Raw genomic sequence first — 21,921 nt, 5'->3', positions numbered from 1 at the left:
ATGACCAGACACGCAGTGCTGTAGGAGCTGTTAACCTTCAGATGAGATATTAAATGGAACTTCTGATGACTTGGTCGTTGAAAGATCTCTTTTTCTCTATTTGCAAGACCACAATCCCTGGTGTCCTTGGTAAAATTTCACTCCAGGCTTGCAGAGTTGAGCCTTCTTAAGCTCCCCCCTTATTCAGCGAGTGAAACAATCCCTCACTCCTCCATCTGATGTGCTGCATCGAATGGCTGCTGGTGCACTACAGCCATGGACACTAGGCACTGACTGAGTCAACCTAATACAATTCTTCTGAAGTAACAGTGAAACTCAAACCAGGGAACACTAGGACACTTTGTTTATGCCATGCTTTGTGGGGATCTGGAACAAGCTACCCTTCTTACACACAAGCAGCCTGTGTTTTATCATCTTTTCAACTCAAGCTTCATCATCCCCTAAGGGAAGTTTGTTTTATGGAAGAGTCCAACACAGCAATACAGAAAAAACACACACCACCAACAGGGACTTCAGCACAACAGAGATAATAGGGGATAACAGACTTATTTTACATTGAGCGAGAATGAAAGGGCAGGGGGGGTGAAAGATTTCAAGTCATGCACCAAGCATCAGGAAAACCTTTTTCATGGGGTGTAAAAAGCGAACAGAGCAGACTCAGATTTCAAATGTTAGCCTCTATACCAGTAGGGGCAGAGAGAATGTCACCCTGACTTTACAACCGACTGGCTCACCTTTAGTGTCCTGGTCGGGGCCCAGCCTGTGCCGTCAATCGAATGCTCTCTCAGTAAACTGCAGCAAGAGAAGAGAAGGAGGTCACACTGCACTGTAGGCGCTCAGCACCCAGACTGAACGAGAGGTTGGTGCCGTATCGGACTGCCTGACTCTAGCCTCTCCGGACAGCCAATGTCACGTCCAGCGAACATCATGGCAAAAAAAGGAAAACATCTGTGTGGAAGATGAAAGCAGGAGATCTCCCGACACTGTGCTCTTGCTTCACATACTCTCCCTCGTGCTCCTGAGCTGACTTATCAGTCCCACACCCATTCTCATGGGGCACCAAGCTGTGGTCAAGTTATTCCAGCACCGGAGATACACTGTCTTCATGATCTCATGTGCAGCAAAAGAGAAGCTGTTACAAATGTCCTACCTGATTCCCCCATGGGAGGGGTGGGGCTGACCTATTGGACTATTTCATGCAGTCAAGTCCTACTCTGGAATAATTCAATGAATGAAACACTGCTGGCCTTTCACTGTAACAAAACTGAGACAGCTCTGCTGAATAGATGTGGTTTAGTTCCATGTTTGACGTTCCGCCAGCGTTTCATTAATTTCACAGAACCCTTCGGCGCTAATGTAGCAGCAGCCTGAACCTGCACCATGCTGACAGCCACAGAAGAAGAGGAATTGATATAATTACCTTAAACAGATTTCACCTGTCTCTGTGATGTTTGGATGCCATATTCTAGTCAAACATTTCACTTTCGGAGGCTGAAAAAAAAAAAAAAAAAGACGCAGGGATGAAACATCCAAGTAAAACACAAACCTGTGCTGACAGCTGCAATTCACAAGATATCGGTATTGAAAGGTTTTTAATGAAAATTTTCATGTTCAGAAACTTAAAAGGCCTTTTCTGTTGAATTTGTTCTGTTTATTGTTCATAAATGTCACATTGGCTTTTTTTCCTGTCTCTTCAGCAGAAACTACTTCTATATTTAAAAAAGATTTCCCTCACTTCAAGATCAAAGAACAGCCGTTTTCCCAAGCTGTAAGATATGCAAGGGGTAAAACATTAGGGACTACTTTAAAATGATTTGCTGTCTTGGCTTTTTTTTCCACGCTGTGCTTTATTTAAAGCCATTATTTAGGAAAACAGCACACTTCATAACACTGGCTGCTGGCAGAGCCCACAGCTTGAAATGCAAATGTATTCAAAATATTATGGCATTATTCTCCTTTTATTGTTCGCTTTAAAATACAGTTAAATCTAATTAAACACAATTAGCAAGCAGTGGATTATTTTTATCAGCTGCCTGGAAGCTCCTAGCCTTTATCATTAAAATGCAAGGCAGACGAGTAGGCAGGCTGTCTTTACATCAGCACCTAGCCTTCTTGACAGCCCGCTCCACGACTCGCCCCGACCCGCCACTGGGAACGTAGTCTTTTTGCCTTTATAACCAAGGCCAGTCTGTGCCTTTGCTCATAATAAGCCACTAGGAAAATGAACACTTACAGAACAGAAATAAACTGCAAAATGTTTCGCCAAGATGCAATTTATTTCTATAATATGTAAGTTAATAAGACAGATTAGAGGCCTGGCCAGAGTACTTTCTAGCCTAACGGTGAGCAGTGGAATCCTGAAAAGGTCCTGCTTTCAATGGAAGTACAATGTATCGACAAACGACAGAGTGGCATGCATTCTTAAAAGGCCATAAAAGACAATTTGACACGAGTCCATGAGTCCCACCTGCACATGAGCACTGACAGACCCCACCATGATTTCTACCATCAAACAAAGCTTGAATTCCTGACACACAGATGCCATTCCAGTCCAGCCAAAAAAAAAAAAGAGTAAACCTGTCCAGGCTCCTCTCAAAACTGCAACCACAGTTGATTTATACTTCCCATTAACTGAAACAATCTGAGTGGAGTACTGGCTCAAGGGCACAACAGCAGTGTCAGCTGGGGATCTGACCCATGACTTTCCACCTATACTGCAGGAACAGAGCCCTGACCACTGCTCCACACTGCTGCCCTGCAATCAAGATCCTGCCACGCCGTGGTTATGCACTTACTGTACACTGCGTTAGTGAAAGCAAATGATCCTTTCGTTATTTTATATCGATTTGCATGAGAGACACTCTTATCTGGAGTGACTTACAAAAAATAAAATAGTATTTTTTTTTTAACTCATAGAAAACCGTGAAACTGGAAGGGTAATGCCTGCACAGGGAAGAGTGGACCTCCCTGTAGCGGCCAATGACGTTGAACCTCCTGAAAGCCCATGACAGAGTCACGGAGAGGAGGGGGTCAGCCCTGCAGTGCCAACCACCGATTTCAAGGAAAGCGACGCACTTCATATTGCTTCATATCGGCTGCCCTAGACACCATCAACAACATTCCCCACCACCACCAGGCTATTTGTGGTGACATTCCTGGGAATGCCTTCAGAGCTTTCTGCCGGCATTAGCAAACACTTGAGGGATCCGGTTCGAAAGGGGCTCACTCGGCCACCACGAGCCTCTTTCTAACACAGCGGATTAAATGACTGTACAGCCCGACCCGATAAACAGGCAGGGCTGCCCCCACCACTAACTGGGGAACTAAACGGACATGACCGTTTTCTGCACAAACGCCCACCATGAGAGGAATCAGTTAAATATCGGGGAGGGGGAAATGGTTTTAAAGCCAGAGCAGCAACACATCTGTTACTATCACAAGAACACTAAACCTTACAGTGTGGCGACACCTCAAGAGATACATGTGCTCAAATTAACCGAGAGGAACATAGAAAAGTCCTTCTCGCCTTAAACCATGAATCCTTTTAAAACATGTTCTAAGTGCAACAATTCCGGTACGTCCGTAAAGGAAAAACAGCGGCGTTCTTTAAGGGGTGTGTGTGTTAGTATAAAAGAGCTCAATCCCAAACTCGAAGGCGGGGTAGGAGGCGTCCGTCCAAGCTTCCTTGCGCCTGTGTGTGGTTGTGGCCCCTCACCTGGACCAAATCTCGTTTCCCACCTCTAAAATTAAGGATGTTTGATGATTTTCCCACCACATCCATCGAAACTGCCCAGAGGATCATTAAACTGAGAAGCAGGGGCATTATGGGATAACGAACCTACACGTTATGATCTGAAAAAAAAAAGCTATGGAAGCAATGGAAGCTTGGCAGAATGCACTGTCATCTGCCACTAGAATAGGACTGCTGCCCCTTCTATGCCGCCACTACAGTTCCACAGAAAAGCTTTTCCTCTTAATTAAAATAAAATGACAGGTTTACTTACCACCATGTTATACGCTTCAGGGACATCTATTTCAAACAGGAATTTTCCACTCTGGTAATAGCCCTCATCTGTTAATAGAAAGGCAACGTATTAACAATCAGACAGCTGAGAGGCACTGCAACATGGTATTCTTCTACAGCTGAGCAAGAAAGCTCAACTTCAAGGACAGGGTCAAAACAGCCTGCATATCGCAGGCCTGTGTGACGCAAAGAGTCGAAACGAGAGAAGCAGCCACCTCTTCAGTCTGCTGGACGTACACAGGTCATCAAATAGGGTCCCACATTGCTCAGAGGAACCACTTTGGAGATGAAAGAACAGTTTTTTTTCATTTTCCCCAAGTGTCTGCAAAGCAGGCAGACAATAGTGAAGTGCTCTTCAGCGTCCTCTTACTATTATAGCGGATTCGATAACTCAAATGTCAACCACCAGAGGTGGCAAGCAACGCCACATTATTGTGTGACTGCCTTCTCCTCCTGTGAGGCTAACTCATAGCCTTCTCCTTTAGGGAAAGCTATCATTACACACAGCACACGCACCCCTGTTATGCTAGCTAAATTATAAGGATCAAAACAAGAGCTCTACAGACCTCAGACAGACTGAGATGTTTGTGGAAAGTTCATGGTCTACCTTCATGGTAACTGCAGCAGGGTTAGAATGTCTCCTTTCAAGAGAGCAAAGGGACACAATCATTTGTACAAATTGCAGGTTCACAATCATTTATGTACTAAAAGATTGTAACTTGTTCTCCTGTTATAAGAGTTGCACACCTGTTGCAAATAGGTCAGAAGAGGTGTGTACAATTTATTTGCAAGGAACAAATAATGATTTTGTGGAGGCATCTCAATGACAAGCCCTCAATGACGAATCAGTTTTGTGACTTCTTAAAGTAGCATCCAGAATCAGAGTTGAATTTGTACACACGAGGTTTCTCAAATACTATATTAAAATGAAGCAGTAATAGGTTTATTGCATGATGAAAAGAGAAGAAAGAAAACACAATGTTTCGGCTATGAAGCCTACACAGCCGAAACGTTTTCTATCTTCTCTTTTCAGCATAGAATAAATCTATTACTTGCTCTTTGCAGCCTCCGCATGCTGACGCACCTACCCACTTGATCTATACTAAAATGAGTTGTACTAAAACTGCCAGAAATTGCAACTCTTAAAACTGTATTAATTTATTAAGAACAATGGAAAGCATGTCTTAGCCTGTGCCGCTCATCAAACCTGAAAACAGGCAGTGTGTGGGGGGGAAACAGCGCCCTCTAACCAAGCTCACTGTAACTGCAGCACAAAGGAGGCAATACCTTCGGCAACAGGTGATGAGCTTGTTGAGAATGATCAGGGCAGAAAGAGAAGAGAAAAGGGTATTCTGCATCCCCACTCCACTCTTCTAGATAAATCAAGAGCCAATCAGGATCAGGTATAGGATGACTTAAGAGTTGCAAAGGCATGTCTTCCCTGCAGTGATGAGGCTATTATCAATCCTGCACATTCCTGTGTCCAGTTACTTTTTATAATAATGATAATTGCTTACACCATAGTGCGCCAGAACGCTCACCCACACATCAGCTATCAGTGGGGAGGAGAGCAGAGTAATGAAGCCAATTCATAGAGGGGGATTATTAGGAGGCCATGATTGGTAAGGGCTAATGGGAAATTTGGCCGGGATGCTGGGGTTACACCCCTACTCTTTTCGAGAAGCGCCCTGGAATTTTTAATTACCACAGAGAATCAGGACCTCGGTTTTACACCTCATCCGATGGACGGCACCTGTTTACAGTAAAGTGTCCCCGTTACTATAATGGGTATTAGGACCCACACGGACCGCTGGGTGAGCGCCCCCTGCTGGCCCCACTAACAACTCTTCCAGCAGCAGGTACTGACCAGGCTCACACCTGCGTAGCTTCAGTAGGTTGCCAGTCGACTAACAGTCAACAGCCAGTTGACTGTTAGTTCTGCAACCGTCTCATATTTTCTAAAAGAAGGCTCAAGAATGTATCCCATTTTAATCACCCAATGGTGCAATATTGTGATATCCCTTTTTTTTTATGAACACCCACAACAACCTGTGTGATGTTATATAAGGACAAAAAGAAAGAGGGAGAAAGAACATTATAGACGACTGGCTGTTTCGGATTCATATCGTCATTTACAGAACACCTAATACACAATCACCACTTTCCAGTTTGGGGTATTAAATTGCTAAGCATGTGCCACATCTCGCCTCTTACTTGACAGCCCTAGCAGGAAGCGATCTGCTCCTTTCCGGACATGTGCTCAGCCTGTGGCAAATGGGAGACCGTGAGAAGCCCAGCTGTGACAGTTCTGCACTGCCATTCAGCCTGAACCGTGTTTTTGCGTAATTTTTTAGGACAGTACTATGAAAGGCCATTCACCACGTCTGAAAGTGCTTCATTACCCTATACACATCTACAGCAGAAGCACTAGAACCCTTCTGAAAATTCTAAAGCAACTTAACACCCCGGAGCCACAGGATTTAGGAGCATTTGTCAGGCAAAGACTTAATAAAAAAATCACAGTGTTTTAATGCAGCAAGGCTTAATTTATCTTTGAACAGTCCCAGTCTTTGAACATTACTTACTTACAGTGTGGTTAATGAAAGCAAAAGACCATTGCAATCTGCATGGCTAATGACATTCCATGTTCAGCCAAGCGGAGAGGTGTCTTGCCACTTTTCATTCAGGAACCTCCGCAAACAGCTCTCTCACTGTGCACCCACACACTGGCTGGTACACAGTCGTAGCCAACATATGGTGTCAAGTGTCTCTCCTGCCTTGTGTGTGTTCAGCCCATGAGTCACCCCTGCACTGCGCATGGAAATGCACTGAGATGACATCTTGTTAAAAGGAAATCTTATGACAAGGAAGATACAGTGCATTTTATTTGCAAGACTTCACTGTCTGTCTGATAACAAAAGTCTGAAATAACATAGCCATGATCACATTGATGAAATTAAGCTAAACCACTGCTGTTAGTGTCCACAGATGATTATTGCTCACTGCGCATTCACTATAACGGGGATAATGATGGATTCGTTAGTGTCCATCCATCGCTCTGTTTTTCCCAGGACTTGGTAAAATCAGGCCTCCAGCACCAAAACACAAAGACTTGAAACAGGGCACAGGGATCAGGTTGCACTGAGCAAATTAGAAAAGTGACATCACCCCAGCTCTGAAACAGTGTACAACTCTGCCACTGAAGGTCCCAGAATTCTCTACTGGTTGGAGAGTGGTGCTGTGTGGCTCTAGGCCCGCTCGCGACTGCAATTGATCCCTCGAAGGAGCAGAGTAGATCTGCACTAGTCCTAGGTGTTGTGCAGGATGTTCCCGTGACGGAGGACCCAGGATTTTGGCCTGACAGAGTCATCGGCCATCTCCGCCAGGGAGGGGCGCTGGAGGAGCATGTGACCGACTGGGATTGAATCCCAGCAGGGGCACGGAGAGAGCTCCACTAGCCACGCTCGCACGAAGATAAAAACAATTGCTCTGGCCAAGTTCATCTCCCTACACTCTCATCAGGCTTATCTTAGCACTCTTTTTCCCCTCATGAAGGGAACGTCAGCAGCGTCTAAGAGTACCCACCTGGAGACATGCACAGAAATCAGAACCATGTATGCCCAGAGGAGTGTCTGTGCACGGCGCTGGTGGAGTGGAGGCCATCCCCTCACCCCTCACCAGACAGATGACCAAACTGAGACACAGCAGACGCCGAGTTGAGAGAGTCTCATCTGTCGTCTTACCCCATCATCTGCAGCTCAGTACTGCTCTTTAAATTGTAAAAATAAATCGCTCAGAAATCCTTCAGATGGAGAACGAAGAGAGATGAACGCAGTGCAAAATTAAAAAATGCCCCGAAAATACATTCAGAATATGAACCTACTTGGTCAGAACTGCCACTGAGTAAAAGCTCGACAGCCAAAATTTTAACAGGTCTCAAATGACAGCTTTGCTCTAAAGCTAAACCAAAAGAGGATCTAAACATTTCATAAAAACAATGAACCCCTGAACTAAAATGGATGCTCATCAATTGCACTTGGATGAGTCTCAAAATTTAAAAGACTATGCTGAGATTTTATCCCAGTTTCATTGTTTTTTGTCATTAAGAATAGACAATTCAATATTTACTTTTGTTTTCCCAACAGAGGTTGCAGTAACAGACAGAACCCATACCCTGAAGATGAGAAGTACAACTCCTATGTTTTTAAATAGACTTTAATCATTTCTACCCTCATGGGTAAATTAAACACATCTTATTGTGTGGAAATAAAAAAAAAACAAATAACTTTCTGTTAAATAAAATCAGGGGACTTTGAAGCTGAAAGGAAAAAAAACAGAAACGTAGCAAAGAAACTGAAAATACCAAAATCAACAATTTGAAACATACTGAAGAAGAAACCAACTCAGGAATAATTGCCAATCAGGCAAGGTTGTGTTGGCAACAAAATTATCTGCAGGTGAAGACAGAAAAACTACCCGAGTTGTTGAGGACAAGCCTAAAACAGGTGTCAGAGAAACTGCCAACAAACTCCAGAGTGCAGGGGTGAAGGTTCAAAATCCACAGATTGCTGAAGGCCAGAACACCAAGAACAGAAAAGAGAGTTTAAGCGGTTCGGAAGCACAAAGATGGACAAGGACAGTTTTAGAACTAAGTTTTATAGGCTCATGAGAAAGAAAGAAACCTTTACCAAACTGAGGACAAAGTTGGAAGTGTGGAGAAAGAAGGGAGCCACAGATGCTCCACAGAGCATCACCTCACCTGTGAAGCATGATGGAAGCAATGGAGGTGAAGCCATGGCCTTTTTGTCTGCTTATGCAAGAGAAAGTTTGTCCATATGTATTGTACATGCTTCCATAGAGACAATGGAACAAAGGTGTTCATCAGGAGATAAAAAGCAGAACAAAGACTGCCCAAGTCAATCTCCATGTTTAAATCTCAAGTCAGAACACCCCTAGAATAGGCAAGAACTCAAAACAATTGCAACAAAGCACCCTAAAATAATAAGAGTTTGGCGAGCTCACATTGTCACAGATCTCATGCAGTTATCGCCTCAAAAGGACAGGCAACCAAAAAGTGACTTTTACACTCTGAAATGTGCTCAATGTGTCCCAATACTTACGGTCACTTGTAGGGTGAGCACATGAGAGATTTTGTTCCATGATCAAATGTAAGCATGAAATTACCCCAAAATAAAATATAACATTGTATTTGGGATCGTTAGCTTAGTCTGAATTATATGTACAAATTGTTCGACTGTAAAGCACAAGTAACAGTTTTGACTTGTCTGTTTGACTGAGCATTCTGTCTCTGTTCATGTGGAAGGCACTGCATACGTCACTAGATGTGCAAACAGAGATGGGGTTACTCTTTTTTAAACAATCCATTGTTCAACATAAAAGCTTTGCAGGATAAAGCCATCAGAAACCATCCAGGAAAGAGCCATTAATCCATTCCCATTAGAAACCACTGAACCAACATCCCAGAAAATAGTCAAGACACCAGACCATTTTTTTCCCATATTACACATCTGTGGAGCAACAATGTTTTATAAATAGCCACATATAATAGAATTAGCAGAAGGACTTCATTGACAGGTTGAAGACTAATTTATTACATGAGGATACAAAAACGTCTACCCTAATTTGTCCAGAAATGAATGTGTCATGAAAATGACTGAGAGTCATTTGGAGTAAAAACGAATAAATAAAAGCCGCAATTATTTTTCTGTTATTGCCAAATGTCAGCATTGATGAATGGAGGCAACACCTAAACGTGACACACATGCTGTAGCACAGTCCAGTTCAGAGAACCTTTTGACTATGAAAAGAAGAGATGACAGAAGATACGTGCAGCAGCAGCAGCGACAGGCGAACGTGCAGAAGCTATCAAAGAGGCATCAAAGAGGGCTCATCTGCAGCAGAAAGACACACAGAAGACACAGGAAACAAAGACATTTTGGAATTTGCACACCAAAGACAATGCATTATGTGGTCTTATACAAAAAAAAGCTCTCATACAATAAAGGCTATCAAGAGTGCATGTCTAAGGGTCTTGTTTCAGAAAGTAGCTAGCCTCTCTCCAATTGTAGAAACATGTTCCCATACACAAAAAATTAAAAAGACCCACACCTGAGAGATATGAAAGCATTGCTGGCGGCAAAAGTACCATTTCCTTACACTGCAGTTGCATTCACCGTTTCATTGTTCCATTCAATTAATAATAATAATAATAATAATAATAATAATAGCTTACACTTATATAGCGCTTTTCTGGACACTCCACTCAAAGCGCTTTACAGGTAATGGGGATCCCCTCCACCACCACCAGTGTGCAGCCCCACCTGGATGATGCGACGGCAGCCATAGTGCGCCAGAACGCTCACCACACATCAGCCATCAGTAGGGAGGAGAGCAGAGAGTAATGTAGCCAATTTATAGATGGGGATTATTAGGAGGCCATGATTGGTAAGGGCCAATGGGAAATTTGGCCAGGACGCCGGGGTTACACCCCTACTCTTTTCGAGAAGCGCCCTGGGATTTTTAATGACCACAGCGAGTCAGGACCTCGGTTTTACGTCTAATCCGAAGGACGGCGCCTGTTTACAGTATAGTGTCCCCGTCCCCTGGGGCATTAGGACCCACATAGATCGCAGGGTGAGCGCCCCCTGCTGGCTCCACTAACACCTCTTCCAGCAGCAACCTTAGTTTTTCCCAGGAGGTCTCCCATCCAGGTACTGACCAGGCTCACACCTGCTGAGCTTCAGTGGGTTGCCAGTTGTGAGTTGCAGGATGATATGGCTGCTGGCATTTCATTGCTGGCAATTCATTCTACGCTCCTAAACAAAGCCAGGATTGGGGTCCAATTTGCCATGCAGATTTAGTGTCATTCTTAATAGGGGGTATAAGTCTCTTTTTATGTCAACTGGGTGTCCAGGCAGGACTGTGGGTTCCCTTAACCAGAGGGAGTAAACCCAGAAAATAAAGCCCGCGGCGTTTGTGTCTCCCTATTACACCACTCCCTCGTTCTCTCCCGTGCTGTGGGATTCAGAGCGACAAGCAAGAGATGTAAAAAATGCTCAACTGGGATTCCAAACAATTGGGTCAGGATAGCGGAAAAAAAAGTAATTAGGAATTCTAAATGCTAAAAGAATCAGGTGCTTGTAAGTCAGCTCTCCCAGGGACTTCGCGGTAAAAAGGCCGTCTGTTTCCAATACTGTGGGCTTCACCACAGCCCTGCGACGAGGTCCCGTCTGGGCCGTCTACACTTAATCAGCGCCAGCAACGGCTGGTACACAGAGGCAAAATTAATCCTCAAGAAGCTGAGGAGTAATTGCATTTCAAAATGCAGCTCAATAACGTCGTGTGCAGCAGCCGACGCTAGTGTTAATTATTCAGCTTAAACATAATTCTTTTTCCCGCTTTTTCCCCCCCTCATGGCTGCAATATTGGTGGCTCGGTAATGAAATTTCCGCATATTTTTAAAAATGCAAAGTAGTGCAGACGATATTAAACTGCAAATGTGTTCACTGACGTGCAAAAGAGGGAGGCACGGTGGCGTGCCTGTTTGTGCTGCTGCCTCGGACGTCACTGGGCCAGGGTTCGATTCTGGACCCATGTGTGCTCACTTGGATTTTCTCCCACCTTTTAAAGACACATGGCTGGATTAGCTGGTGCCTCGCGTTTCGCCCTTGTGTTGTCTTGCCCTGGGATGAACCAGCGTCCCATCCAGGGTGGGGGCCCGCCCTGTGCCCTCAGCCCCCGGGACGGGCTTCGTGACCTCGCCACGATGCATAGACAAGCAGCTTTCAGTAAAGGAAAGACTTCCAATGGAAACAGAACACTTCTCATTTCCAAAACACATTTTTCTGGGATACAATACGATCGCTTGCCTTGTGAAATAATCATGCCTCAGGAAACGCAAACAAACCGTAAACAAAAAAACAATCATGTAGCTATTTATATTCACCAATCTAATTAATTAAAGCTTAAGAAATTCAGACTAACACCATAATCTAAAAATTTCATCACTCATTTAATGACTTTTTATGTTTAAATATGACTAACTGGAACATTTGATAAGCGCCTGTTTAATTAAGAGTCATTATCACAGGAGGACATATGCAGTCTTTGAAGAGTCCTGATGTACAAAGAGCTATTCAAGTGTTAAAACTCTCCCTCCCTTCTAGTGGAAACCTACCTACATATTGTGGGGATAAGGGTTGGGAGCTGGGGGACAAACTAATCATTATTGCAGGGGTCACTCATGTAAAAATCATTAAGGAACTGTAGAAAATCCCTAGCAGGGTTAAGCAGCTCGGAGTAAATGTTTTTTTAAAGACAAGGGCTCCTGTTCCTAGCACTGAACATCAGATCCTTTATTAAACATGTTTGACAAACGAGCATGCTCCCAATCAGTCATGTGCAGAGATGTGTTCAGTTATAGACATAGTGAAGACGATACGACTGGATGCCCAAAATGCTTGTCTAGAGACATCAATAAAATTCAGCTTTTGCCTTACAGCAAAATAATAATATTTAAAAGTGACAGGGAACATATAGAGACACAGAATAGATAATAACCACATCTTTCTCCCCATCATTAAATGCTGAAGTCTTTTTTAAATGCTAGATTTTTATTTTCAATTTGGTATGAGTATCATCTTGCTTCATTACATAATCTCCAAAACTATTTACAGGACAATGCAAAAGGAAAAAAATCTGGCCAATCAGGCTTAAATAAATATACAAAACAACCTAACAAATGAATTTAATGTTCCTTCTACCGAGAACAATAATGGGCTGCAAGAAGATTTTCTGCAGACAGCAGATTTTTAGATTTCCTGTCCTGTAAAGTAAGGCATGAGGGAGCAGCAAGGTCTCACGATGACTGAAGAGAGGGGTGAACGTGACTTTGGCTGTTTGCCCCAACCCCTTCTCCTGTCTCCCTCTCTCATTAACCTCCAGAATCAAGAGGACAGGTCGCACGATGGTAGCCAGGAGTTCAGGCAGCGGTCAGCTCATAATTCACAAGCTGCTCCCTCATGTGCATTTACACCCAATTAATGTCACACAAAAGCTGATGACATAATGGTTTTCTCTTTGTTCCAGAAAGACAAAGCATACTCTGATTATGACACCATACTCCCTGCATTACAGAGGTATGGATGATCCATTAGCAAAAGGATACAAAACAGCCCGTAGAGGAAACTGACAGCAGTAGTCTAAGAGAAGTATGTATGTTTGTTTACTCCCCAAGAAGCAGAATAAAATGCGTAAGTTACTTGCTTATGCCCAAGTTTGGATACGAACATTTAGCTCTTTAGCAAGAACAAGAAACATCTGTCCAAGTATGCATTTGGCATATAAGCTCTGCAAGAGGCATCAAGGAGCTGGAAGCCAAAGTCCCATCGATCGGAAGACATGTTGCCACATTTTAATCTACTGTTGCTGAAAACGCAAGTGCAGGGCAGGCCCCTCAGGCCATTTGGTAAAGACACATCTGATTTTCCTGAGCCACCTCAGAAAGAAAAACACAGCAATGAGATCAATGGCACAAGACCCTCAGACCACTTTCCTCCCACCAGAAGCTCAACCGCGAAGACAAATGGAAACCAGAACGAAGGCAGGAAGGCATCCCTGGACTCTCTTCCAGTCAATTCAAGTCCCAACAGGACAAAAGTCCCCAAGGTGAGAGGAAACCTGCAAGCAGAAGCGATTGGGATTGTCTTCCATGCTCCTCTCGTGATCGCTGGATTGCAGGAATCACATTTAGCCATTTAGTGAGAGAACCTTGGAACCGGCTTCCCCAACAAGGCTTCGAAATCTGCGCCATAAACCAAGCACTCTGGGAAGGCAAGTTTGAAGAAATGGCTTGGCTCCACCTACTCAGTCCCTTCCTGGGTAATTAAAGAGATTTCCAGCTGACAGCTCTATCGTGCTGCTTCTACCCAAAACCAAAGACCCATTTCAAACTTTAAGAGGTACTTTAGAACCACCTAAGAACCTAGGTTCCTACACAAATGACAGGCATTCAACCCATCTAGCCGGCATGGTAGTTCGTTGTTCATTGACCCAAGAACCTCATCCAGACCATTTTTGAAAGAAGCCAGGGTACCCACAGGCCCTTGAGAACAAGGGGCACTTCTCGATGCAGTTTTAAAGGCACTGCCACATAGTTTCCACTCAACGCCTTCGAGGATTTTGAAAGACCTTGTAGTCCTCTCTGTTCAAGATCAAAAATGAAAATCTCACGGAAAGCACAGATGACTGCGGAAAAGGAGACAACTGAGGATATGATTTCAGACACACTGGTGGATTAAATGACAGGGTTCACAGTTCCACAGGTGGCCGGGTTGGTTAAAAGACAGCTCTTCCAAGGGCTGTCAGGGGGATCTGGAAGAATCTCATCGTTAACCTTCTCCCTCATTTAATAATGCATGAAAAGAACGCTTTCATTTTTCTCAGCAGCAGACCTTCACAGGCGTTTGGGCAGGCAGCTGAATAGGGTCATCTCCCTCTTTGCTGCAATGCCATCTCGCTTACAAACAGAACCGCGGCTCAGGAAGTGACAGCCCCTGGGGTACCCTAAAGTGACAGCCCATGGGGTTCCCTAAAAATTACCATACCAATGCAAGACAAAACAACAAAACTGAAGAAGTAAAACCTGTTGCTCGGAACCCAAATCCAGAATCCAATCCTCGTGAGTGCGCATCTCACATAATTAATCACTCAATGATATAAAACAGGTAAAATACTTACAGGCTCACTGCTCCTTCGGCAGTCTTTACAGAAAGGGTATTTTTTTTCCCCAATATTTCCATGTGCCAATAAAATAATTTGACACAAATGGCATTGTCTCGGCATAGAATTTCGAATTTATTTTTTTTAAATATTCTACAATAAAATTACAAGTAAAATTCTTAAAAGAATAAAATTCTAATTAGCACTTATAAGTATGCAGTCTTTCAAAAATAATTCCTAAGTAAAATATCGTAGGTACTGGTCTGTAAGACTAAAATCCCTTATGTTCCCCAAGATAAGGTCAAGAACTGTAATGGGAGGTACAGTCTGTTGCTAGAGCCTGAATACTAAAAGAAACCACAGCTGTATGGACTCAAAACAGCCAAGCCTTTTAAAAAAAGTTGTGTCTCAACATTTTAATATGGGAATTAAGTAAAATGTGTTAAAGTGCATCCCGCATGGAGAAGAGGCACAGAGACCGACAATGATCATCAGCCTTGGCCACATGCTTGGACCAGTGATCATAGACATGAATAGCAGTGAGGACTCATCTGGATTTGAAGCAAAATGCTTAGACTGCACTGTTTTCTGTGCTTGTAGAAAATACTGCACGGATGTTCAAAGAAATCCTTTGATTTCAGTGAACATTGATGTTTTGATTCAATAAGTAAATATTGATTGCTGGTAATTACCATTATAGAAGTATGCACAGAAATATTTTAATTTTCTACCTTATAAATGTCTTCCCATTATAATAAGAGTAAATATTTAAGCACTACTATTCACTGCGACCTTTCTTTATTTAAATTGTCCTTGTAAAATCATTGTGTGGCTTCTATACTAGTGTCTTATACACCAGCAAATGGAGTTCTCTGCAAATAGTAAAGGTGAATGCAAATTGTCACCAAAGGGTCAGCCGGATTTTAAATGGAAAAATATCCAAGTAACATTCAAAAGGTAGACTCCCGCCCCCAGTTTCCAGATTTTGTGAAAATAATTTCTTCATATTTAATAACGCCAACTATTACACTGTCAGCCTGATATTAGCTTTCATGCTGCCTTGTCTCAGGCAGGAGAAGATGAAACCCAAAACACTGACTTAAAAGACTAGTTTATTAAAAAAAAAAAGGTCAGAGAAAAACAGAACAGCCTCAGCTCCCAGCGACAACAATTTTCAAAACTCCTGCAACACAGCCTCAAGTCACCAGAAATGTAATATGGATCTGTTCCGAGAAAACACAGCCCTGGCTGGCTGTCCTCGCTCAGCGCTGAGACTCCAGCCGCGGTGGGGAAAAGGAGAATTTGGAGCAACAGTACACACAGCAGCACTGCCTGATGGGAGAGCTCCCCCCTCCCGGCAGCAAAGGCGCAGCAGGGAGCAAGACGTGATGAAAGCGCTGCAGAATGGAGCTCCTTGCCCGGGCTGACACGGCTCTTGACTGCATCGCTGAAGAGCTGATGGAGTCTGTGCATTAATGTTAATGAAAAGGCAGAAAAAAATCCACTCCCAGAGAGCCTGACAAAGAAACCGACTTCTGCATGTCACAGAGGCACACTGACTCATGAATATAATTCCTAGCATTTATAGAGCACTTTCCACCCCGAGAACTCCACGTATAAGCATACTTTCAGGTTTAATAGATGCCTATACATTCAGAATTAGCACTTATTTTCCAAACCTCTTCAGCAGAGTTCCAGTGAAAGTGCATTAGCACAAAGAAAGGAACACAAATCAGTGAGAGACTTGGATCAATTATCTACGATCAAAATGAGCCAGATTGGCAAAAAAAAAGGCTATTTTTTGTAGCTGTTCTTATGAAATTGAAAGGTCGGTTCTTACAGTCACACATACTGCATCTGTGAGATGAGAAACTCACTGTGTTCACCTCCAAGGCTCTGTCTGCATGGCTTGGCACCTCAGTACCTGTCTAACTTATCTTCGTTTGTCTGACTCTGGTCACCTGTTTGTCCCCAAAGCTACCTGTAGGTAACGTGCTATAGGTGACGGGGCCTTCTCTGGAACTCTATCCCCAGGGATATCAATCTTAAATCCAGACTCCAAGCCTTCTTCTTCTGATAGGCTTTTATTTAATTAGTGTGTGTCTGGATCCTCTAATCCATTCTAAACACTTGTTGTTCAATTGTGCTGATCATCCTCCTATCTGTGTTATCTTTTTTTTTCTTACTGTAATGCATTTTGAGAAGCCATGTATAAAAACAACTATATAAAATATTATTCTTGATCATTAATACTAATTCGTGCCAACTCAAGTTTTAAAAGAGACAAGTATTTCATCATACTTTACATTGAAGAGACACAAGTAACACCTCACTACGCATTGCTATACTACTAAACTTACATTTACAGAAGGTCTCAAAGTAAAGGTGACAGTCAAGTCATTCCTGTCTGGCTCTGCAGCTGAGGAAGTACTTATGTTTCTGCCTTGGCCTAAGCTGAACAGTGTCCTTGGTGCAAGGAGCTCCTAAATAATCTAACTTTCCACACTACAGTTCCTCAATAATTCAGCACTTACAGCCAGAGAGCAAAGACCAAAACACTAGTAAGGTGCACTTCCCTGCACTTCTTTCAGAGAGCATGACTGCTGCTTTCACAATACAATCGACATGAAGACATGAAACTTTAGATGTTAATATATTTTCAGATATATTAAAAATACTGGCTGTCGTAAAGAGATCTACACGTTCATGCCTCCCGCTTCAACACTCCAGACGTGTCTAGCACTCCTGCCTTTATCCCGGCCCGTACAGGACAACAGCCCTGCTAGTTGTAGACGATGTCCAGAACGGAAAGGGTTAATCGGGATAGGAAGCTTTTATGGTACATCTCTATTTGCTCTCATTCAATAAACCATTACTACATGACTGCAGGCCATAGGTGAGAGATCTAAGAATCAGCACACATCATGACTTGGTTACTGAGAGACACAAAGATTCTCACAATTATCACGAGACGCAACAACATAAGAAAGATTACAAACGAGAGGGGGCCACTGGGTCCATCTAACCCGTTTGGCAGCTATCAGCTAATTGATTCGAGGTTCCCCATCCATCTGTTCTGAAAAGCAACAAGGCTATCCACTTCAACAACTTGAATATGTAGCTGCTTCCAGACGCCCAAGAGCCTTGTGTAAAAATGTAGTGCCCGAGCCCTAACAGTGACTCCTGGAATATAAACGTAATAATTCAAAACGGATTCATTTTTTAACAAGACGAAAGGGAAAAGAATCGAAGATGAATGAGACGGCGGCCGCCTTTTCTGTTAAAAATAAAAGGGAAGTTATCATAACCTCACCCCACCCCCACCATCCTGCCATTTAAACACAACTTGAAGTTTTTATTTCTGACTGTTCATGCTGCACATGAATGATCTTTGAAGGAGAGCTGCAAGAGTCAACAGAAAACCTCCCAAGGTACGGATGACGTGTGGGTGAGTCAAAGAGCCTGCAAGCTGATACTATTCTCCAGTGGGATTCTGCTGTGTAACCAAATGAATGCCACAGGAATTTGTTCTGGTCTTAATGATGAATACAAAAATGTATAAAGAGAACCTTTAGCTACAGAAAGCTATTCCTTCAAATACAAAGCAAAACAATCAAACCCTGTGGTGCTCCATACAGCAGCACACTGACAAGACTGCTAAGCACAGCAGCGTGTTAAGGTCAGAGCACTCCAACAACAGTCCTTAATAGTCACAAAATGCAAATTTTAACATTAAACAGTTTTAAGCATACTGTTAAATATTATCATATGTTGGGAAAGGCTATCATGGGCGATCAGGACAAAGGAGCTTGTTACAAAAAAGGACATGCTTGACTCAGTTTGAGCCAAGGGGGAGTAATGAGTAATTTTCGGTAACCGTTTTGAGTAGAGGAACACACTGTACCACAAAATGCACTACAGTGTTCTTTTCTGAGCGTTTCCTTTTTTTTGTCTTTTTTTTTCCATCTGACGCTTTATTCACTTGGTCAAGTTGTGTGCTCGTGCGGTTTCATTTCTTTAATGGAGAAAATAAAAGGTTAGATTAAAATCTATCTATATATGTTCCTTAATAATGTGAAGCTGATGTGAATTTGAAGACAGGATGGAAAAGCAGTGGAGAGCATCTTCACAGGGGTCCCTAAGGTGATGAGGGGTAATGTGAATGCCTCGTGGACAGTGAGCCAAGCAGCAGGCACTCTGGGCTTCTTTCTAACAGCGCTACAAGTTCTATTTTGGAGGAAGTGAGGTACTGTACTCCTTGGATGAACTTTATACAGCTATAAAAAATGTTTTTTATTTATACAGCTAAATAAAAAGGCTAGAAACGCTGCAGAAGTTTCCATCTCGCTGCCCGTTACCAGAAACCTGCCGACGTTTTGGTCTTGCGGGTTTTTTCGAAGATGGCGAAACGCGCGAGACGTTCCACGGCGGCGAGGTTACCTGGGGTGACGGTCAGTTGAAAGTGGTGGAGCTTGTTGACATCGAGGAAATTCACTTTACAGGTACCTGGAGGAGGGAAAAGAACAGCAGAACAGAGGCGGGGATTAGGAAAACCACAAACACCCCTGACACCGCTCGCAGAGAAACTAACTTCTCACTGAACCAAAAAAGGCAAATGCAAATGAGTCAAACACAGACTCTGTTTAGAGGACAGAGTGTTTCTCAGTTGTACAGGCTACGGCATTTTTAAACTCAACAAACAGCTGAGAGAGGAGCCCAAGAAACACAGGAACACGAGAATCCTTTTCTCCAGGAAACAGCCCACACAAGTATACATGTAGCAACACACATATGCAGACATCAAGCAGACACACACACACGTAATTGTACTCAATGTCTGTGACAGGTTTTCTTACATTTCTAAAGGAAGCCCTTACCACATTATTTGTATTAGAGAAAAAAACAACTTGTAAGAGCTGAGAAAGGCAAGACCAGGGCAGCTTTCTGAAGTGGGTAAATGCTCACAGAGGGGCTGGGCTCTGCACTTTTCTTCACACCCACCACATTGCCAGGGCTTTGCCAGGGGAACAAGAACTCAGAAGTAGAGACAAATTAACAAAATTTAAATCCTGTTCTTAATATCACTCCACTCACTTGGAATTAAAAAACCCTCTCGACATTTCGACATTGAGCTGTGCCAGGATATCTCGGAAGCGGGCACGGCTTTGTCTCTCTGACAGAGACGGAGCTGGCAGGGCAGGGCATGGCACCAGTCCCTGCGCCAACGCCAAGCATCCGATGGCTTTTGATGCTCCACTTACAAAGAGAACTGGGCTGAGAAATCAAAGGGATGATTAATTCCAGCAACTCTCTGACAGGCCTGTAGCGGGGGTGGGGGGTGGGGGGGGATAAGGTTTCAAACTCCATGGGCACAAACAGGTCAAAGAAAAACAAAACTCAAGTGGCCACTATAACTCATGAACGATGCAGAAACAGAAATGTATTCTTTAAAGAGGTCCTGAGCCAGGTAGAAGAGGAGCTGAAATGCAGAGTTTCTCTGATTTGTCAGATACTTGCATTTTTAAGTTCTACTTCTGTAGCCTATGCTGTAAAAATCTATATACTTACAATCATCACAATCACGCTTTTTGTCATTTGTCCAGCAGAAATAAGGATGTAGTCATTCACCACAGTAAAAATGTATATAAAAAAATATTTTCAGAAATCTCATCACCTTTCTGAATGTAGATGGCAACAAAGATAAACCTTTGTTTAAGCAATGCAAAATAAAAATACTTACTGTCTTAGACTGTTAAAATCCCTGTGCATTAAACCTGCATTTGTCATTAGACATCCAGGTGTTAGGAACACAGATCTGGATATTATAAATGAAGCAAGCTACAACAAACTGTGGTGGAAGTGATAATCCTTCTGTGAGGTGAGGGTGAAAGTGTTCTGTTACAGCTGTTATATAAATACAGCATCACAGGGCTGAGTAATAACAGTAATTCTGCTTATAACCCCACCTACTGCTAAAACTGATTATTGCACCCATGGAGTTCAGGTCAGAGGCAGAGGGATAGTCAAAGTTGGAATACAGCCTCGACTAGGTCAGGTGAAATGGAGTTCTGACTATAGGCTTTCACAGTAATGGAGTTTTTTTTATATTTCTCAGCTAAACAAATGATGGGATAGGGCCATAAAGCACTGACCATGAGAAGGAGACAATATAATGGTGCTAATGTTGTACTTACTGGGAAGATTTGCTTCAAGGTCTGCAACTTCTGCAAAACAAACAGAAATACAAAAATTACTGAAGTTATTCTTTTGGAAATATGAAATCCTTGACTGCAGTGAAGAAGCTAAGACCACGAACCAAGACCAACTGCTTGGAAAGAGGCCGAGAAGGTAACAGTCAACACACTCACCTGAATGCAGGTTTCTAATGTTGTACCAGTGCTACACCCCACCACCCTCGGCTCTGATTTGACTCTTTGGGGCCGAATCACTGGGACTGCTCCTTCTTCACCACAGCTGAGACTCCATACCAGCCTCAACCTGCTCTATCGCTGTGGCTGCCCCACCGCTAACCCTCCACACATCAAAGCCCCCTGCTGCTCGCCTGTCAGATGAGAAGTTTGCCTCGACATTTCCCTCGGCTGCCTCAACAGGTCTTTTCTGACGTTACAGCACGGAAAAGGCCAGCGCGCCCATGTGCTCCAGCACCTGGGACACCCTTACAGGTACAATGGAAAGTGTGTCCCGAAGCACTGACGCGCCTGAAACACAGCGCACCAGTGCTGCCCGCTCAGGAAAGTACGGTGCCGTCTCCTATTAGGACAGGATTATGAGGATACTGTAAACACAGTGTTAACCACCTTGCCTGGTGTCAGACCTCAGGTGTCAGACGACCCCAAGGCACTTTTCGAAACAGCAGGGTGTTAATCCCAATTTACTGGTTATATCCCACTCTGGGTTCATATAACCTGGCCTCCCTGAGGTTCACCCTCATACCAGGACTGCACTACAGAGGGGGATGCCTTGAGCCCCCTTCCAATAAGCAATATGCTTTGGGATCTGTCAGGATTAAAAACTTACAGCATACTATGCACAGTTTCCGTCTTTAATAATACCATAGTGGATGATACTGTACTTGAACTTCAGTCTAAATTGAAAAACTTGGAGGTGATATTTGAATCAGGCTTGACATTTGACCC

At 43.3% G+C, this 21,921-nt stretch overlaps 1 protein-coding gene across 1 annotated transcript in view; it reads right to left on the bottom strand.

Annotated features, from left to right (window-relative positions):
* Positions 1 to 21,921, bottom strand: part of ube2f (ubiquitin-conjugating enzyme E2F (putative)) — a 66,486-nt gene that overhangs the window by 25,492 nt on the left and 19,073 nt on the right. Inside the window, exons 3-7 of the mRNA XM_015358521.2 lie at positions 20,959 to 20,988; positions 19,205 to 19,270; positions 4,005 to 4,072; positions 1,421 to 1,491; positions 735 to 792 (exon numbers count right to left, since the gene is read on the bottom strand). Of these exons, the coding sequence (XP_015214007.1) occupies positions 735 to 792; positions 1,421 to 1,491; positions 4,005 to 4,072; positions 19,205 to 19,270; positions 20,959 to 20,988 (293 nt within the window). The remainder of the gene's footprint in view (positions 1 to 734; positions 793 to 1,420; positions 1,492 to 4,004; positions 4,073 to 19,204; positions 19,271 to 20,958; positions 20,989 to 21,921) is intronic.

Source organism: Lepisosteus oculatus, chromosome 12, assembly GCF_040954835.1.
Source record: "Lepisosteus oculatus isolate fLepOcu1 chromosome 12, fLepOcu1.hap2, whole genome shotgun sequence".
Lineage (NCBI taxonomy): Eukaryota > Metazoa > Chordata > Actinopteri > Semionotiformes > Lepisosteidae > Lepisosteus > Lepisosteus oculatus.
Note: the sequence above shows the minus strand (reverse complement) of the source record. Positions and strands in the feature narration are given on the sequence as shown.